Below are 4,000 nucleotides of genomic sequence, written 5' to 3'. Positions count from 1 at the left end.
TTTCATTTCCTTCTCGGCGAGATTGATGGGGAAGCCCCCGCTGCGGATGTAGGGTGAAAGGAGCAATGTGGATCCGACTCTCACCTGAGGTCATTTCCAATTCAAACACCGATGATGTAACGGAGAAACAGTCGAAGGGCTCTGTTACACCGGGAGCGGAATGCTAATTCAGAGTGAAAAATCTTCCCAGACAATTGAGTATCGGTTTCCGAAAACTCGGAAACCTTATTTGATGACGGGTTTTCCGCAGGGACACATGCGGTATATTGATTTCCACGAGTGATGAGAGTTGCTTCTTGATGAAGTTGTTGAGGGGAACATCCGTATCGATCAGAGACGTGGTGTTTTTGACAGCTCTCGGAAAACTTTCCAACCAAAACTCTCAAGCTCACTCCGAAACTGTTTAATGCACATTTAGATATATTGGGGGTAACTTTCCATTTCTACAGGTAAACAAAACGGCAAATGACAAAAGACTTTAACACAAAAACACTTTATTTGCCTTTTTTCTGACTTATTTTTCCATCAAAAGTTGAACCAAAAATCCGATTTGTATTGATATTTATATGAATCTAAAATAACAAACAAAAGATGAAGTTTGTCTTGCAATAAAAATACTCAATACAGAACAATAGAGTAAAGCATTAAAATTTCATAAGTTTACGTAGCAAATATTTTATTTACATTGAACAAATTATGCAAGGTTTTCTAATATCTTCGGTTTATTCATGTTTTGCAATGGATGCTCGCATGAATACTGCATGACCACTCCACAGTCGAGTGATAGAAAAAATAGTTTGAATGAAAATGATTCAATGACAAAAACATATCACCAGGAATTCAACACATTGACAAATATGCTTGATTTTTCAGTATCTTGGTTATTAATTACACGAGTAAATTATGCAACAAATACCGCAGTTTAAAAACTTAAACTGCGGTAAACTAGTAAATCGTCGACGAGCTTTATTTTTAAACTGAATCTTGTAGGTTAATTTGAGACCGATAAGTTTCCGAAGACGTTCAAAACATTTTAAAAATTCCCAAGATACCATGGAAGGCATGATAATTAATTCAAGACTCGAGGGATCGATTGTAGAAGGGATTAGTTTAAGATGTTTTTACCGAAAACAATTTCAGACAATAACAAATGCTACTCATATCAGATATTTATTAAAAAATTAATTACCCTACGAAAATAAGAACAAAAGACTTGATATTTTAAAGTAACTTAAAATTGTGCAATAAAATATGAATGTTCTTTTCAATGGCAATATTTTTATAAACCACCCTCCTCTTCTCATAATCCCGTTTCAGAGGAAACAATGAAACTCCCTCTCGAACTGGCTCCATCCTTCACGTATTTTCCCATCCAACCACCCCCACTACCCTCCACTCTCAGTATGGGTCGAACAACCGTCCCCTGAACTTCCTTCTTAGAATCACTTATACCTCATCCCGCAACCTCCCTATTCCCCTTCCATGTCCCCTTCCAGCTTAACACTTCTTCGTTCTTCCATCTTTCCTACCGCCCGGGCACCGGCTATCTGCCACCGTCCTCTCCAATGATGACCACAAGTGTTTATCTTCCCCACCCCCTCTAATTTACCTCTCCATTTCTTTAATTTCTCTGTTTCCTTGGGTTTTCAATAGCTTCCCTATTTGTCCCTGTCTCCTTTACTCCTCAATATTTCCTTCCGCCCACCTTCCTCAAACGGGTATAAATATGATGTATCACAATTTGAATCTTGTCTTGTACCTGAAGATGGCTCAATGAACTGAAACGCGTTGTACGTTACAAATAAATGTGTGGGGAAGAGCAAATTATGTTTTTCTCATTATTTACATATGTAATTATATATGTTTGCGTATGCATGTGCATATTTATTTCAGAGATGAATATATATATATATATATATATATATATATATATATATATATATATATATATATATATATATATATATATATATTTGCATCAGTATTTGTGTATATCAACACATATCCAAACATTTGCACATTTATTTAAAGTTGAGGAGATGCAGCCCTGCACTCCAACTATTTCTGAAGTGATGGTATCCTTCCGGGTAAAATATTCCAGAGGTAAATTTGTCCCCCAATCGGATCTCCGGGTGGGGATTATTGGAAAGGAAAGGGGTACATCGGTCAGGAAAGACAGATGTAGGATATGGAAATGGATATAAGATCCTTAAGGGTGAGCGGAAATCTGGAGAACGCCAAGGTAGAAATAGAAAGGCTGGGTATAGACATCGAGGGAGTCAGCGAGATCAAGTGGACGGGGGTAGACGACTACTGGAGCGACGGATATCGAGATATTATTTGCTCGGAAGACGACAGGAGGATCGCAGGCGTTGCCATCATACTGAAGAAAGAATGGGGCAGAAGATTAAAGGCAATATTGCCTTGCAACGAGATAATTCTGATGGTGAAGCTGGAGGGGGAGCCCATGGAAACCGCGATCCTGCAAGTGTACATGCTGACATCTTGCCATGCGGAGGAAGAAATAGAAGAAGTCCTCGGTCAGGTGAAGGGAAAAGAAAATCTCATCATAATGGGAGACTGGAACGCAATTATCAACGAAGGAAAAGAAGGGCGAACCGCTGGAAATTTCGGACTAAGTAAACGGAACGCCAAAGGAGAAAGAATAGTCGAGTTCTGCAATGAGAAGAATATGGTATTAGCTCACATTCTCTTCGAGCAACATTGACGAAGAAGTTACACATGAAAGATGCCAGGGGGTATCGCAAGGCACCAAATAGACTACATACCTCTATCTATCTATCTACCAGTAAGAAGGAGATACAAGAACCAGGTGAAGCAGTGCAAGAGCTACCCCGGTGAGGACGTGAATAGCAATCAAAATCTAGTAATCATGGAGAGCCAATTTCGCTGCAAGAAAATTAAGAAGACCAAACAAGAGCAAAGGTGGAACTCAAAATTGCTGGCGGAAAAAGACAATAGAGACAGATTCGTCGTGGCCATTGACAGCAAATAAGGTGATGAAGGAGAAAGGAGTACCGAAGTGGGATTGGGTGAACTGGACAGGACAATCGGAGAAGTTGCAATGGAGCAACTGGTGAGAAAGAGAGCCGGCACGAAGAAACCATGGATCACGACAGAGATAAGGGGACTAATAGAAGAAAGAAGAAAATTCAAGAATGCCTGGAATGATGATGAGGAAAAGCTCTACAAGAAGCTTAAGAACCAAGTCAGCCGAGAATGTGAAAAGGCTAGGGAGAATTAGATAGAAGACTGCTGCGAGAAAAGCAACAAAAACACGAAGAAGGGGAATAACAAAACAGCATAGAGACTAGTGAAGAAAACATTCGGTGAAAGGAAAATGAAAAGCAACGACATCAGGGATGTAAACGGGGATATATTGATAGAGTGTGGAGATATTGGCAATAGATAGAAGCAATACATCGAAAAACTCTACCAATATCCGAGGCCGCTGGAAGAAAACCTGTTGAGGGACGAGAGTGAAACGATTGACGAAAACCAGGGCCCATATATACTGTGGAGCGATTTAGATGAAGCAGTAGAAGACCTTAAGGAAAACAATACTCCTCGAGAAGACAAAATCGATGGAGACATGATAAAGACACTCGGAAACAAAGCCAAGGACCATCTGTATGGAATAATCAAAGACGGGTGCAAAGACGGAAGACTTCCTAAAGACTTTCAATGGAGTGAGATTATCACCATTCTAAAGAAGACGAGGACAGAGAAATGTGACGAACACCGAACCTTGAGAATTTTGTCACATGCATCAAAAATACCTAGGCAACTAATAAGTCGAACGATGGAAAATATAATTGAAGATAGCCTATGGGAAAACCATTTTGGCTTTAGGAAAGAACAGAGGAATCTAGGAATCCATACTCTGTCTAAGAATCATGATAGAGAAAACAATACATGTGACCAAGCAACTGTATGTGACATTCGTGGACTTGGAGAAAGCATTCGACAAAGTGGAATG

At 39.6% G+C, this 4,000-nt stretch overlaps 1 protein-coding gene across 1 annotated transcript; it reads left to right on the top strand.

Annotated features, from left to right (window-relative positions):
• Positions 1 to 2,188: 2,188 nt before the first annotated feature.
• LOC139687539 (craniofacial development protein 2-like) lies at positions 2,189 to 2,728 on the top strand. Its single transcript, XM_071584749.1, has one exon. It carries the CDS (start codon positions 2,189 to 2,191, stop codon positions 2,726 to 2,728), a length of 540 nt encoding a protein of 179 aa, XP_071440850.1.
• The last annotated feature ends 1,272 nt before the right edge of the window (positions 2,729 to 4,000 follow it).

Source organism: Hetaerina americana, unplaced genomic scaffold (genome assembly GCF_022747635.1).
Source record: "Hetaerina americana unplaced genomic scaffold, ioHetAmer1.1.p SCAF_2, whole genome shotgun sequence".
Taxonomy (NCBI): domain Eukaryota; kingdom Metazoa; phylum Arthropoda; class Insecta; order Odonata; family Calopterygidae; genus Hetaerina; species Hetaerina americana.
This window is presented reverse-complemented; position numbering and strand designations above follow the sequence as displayed.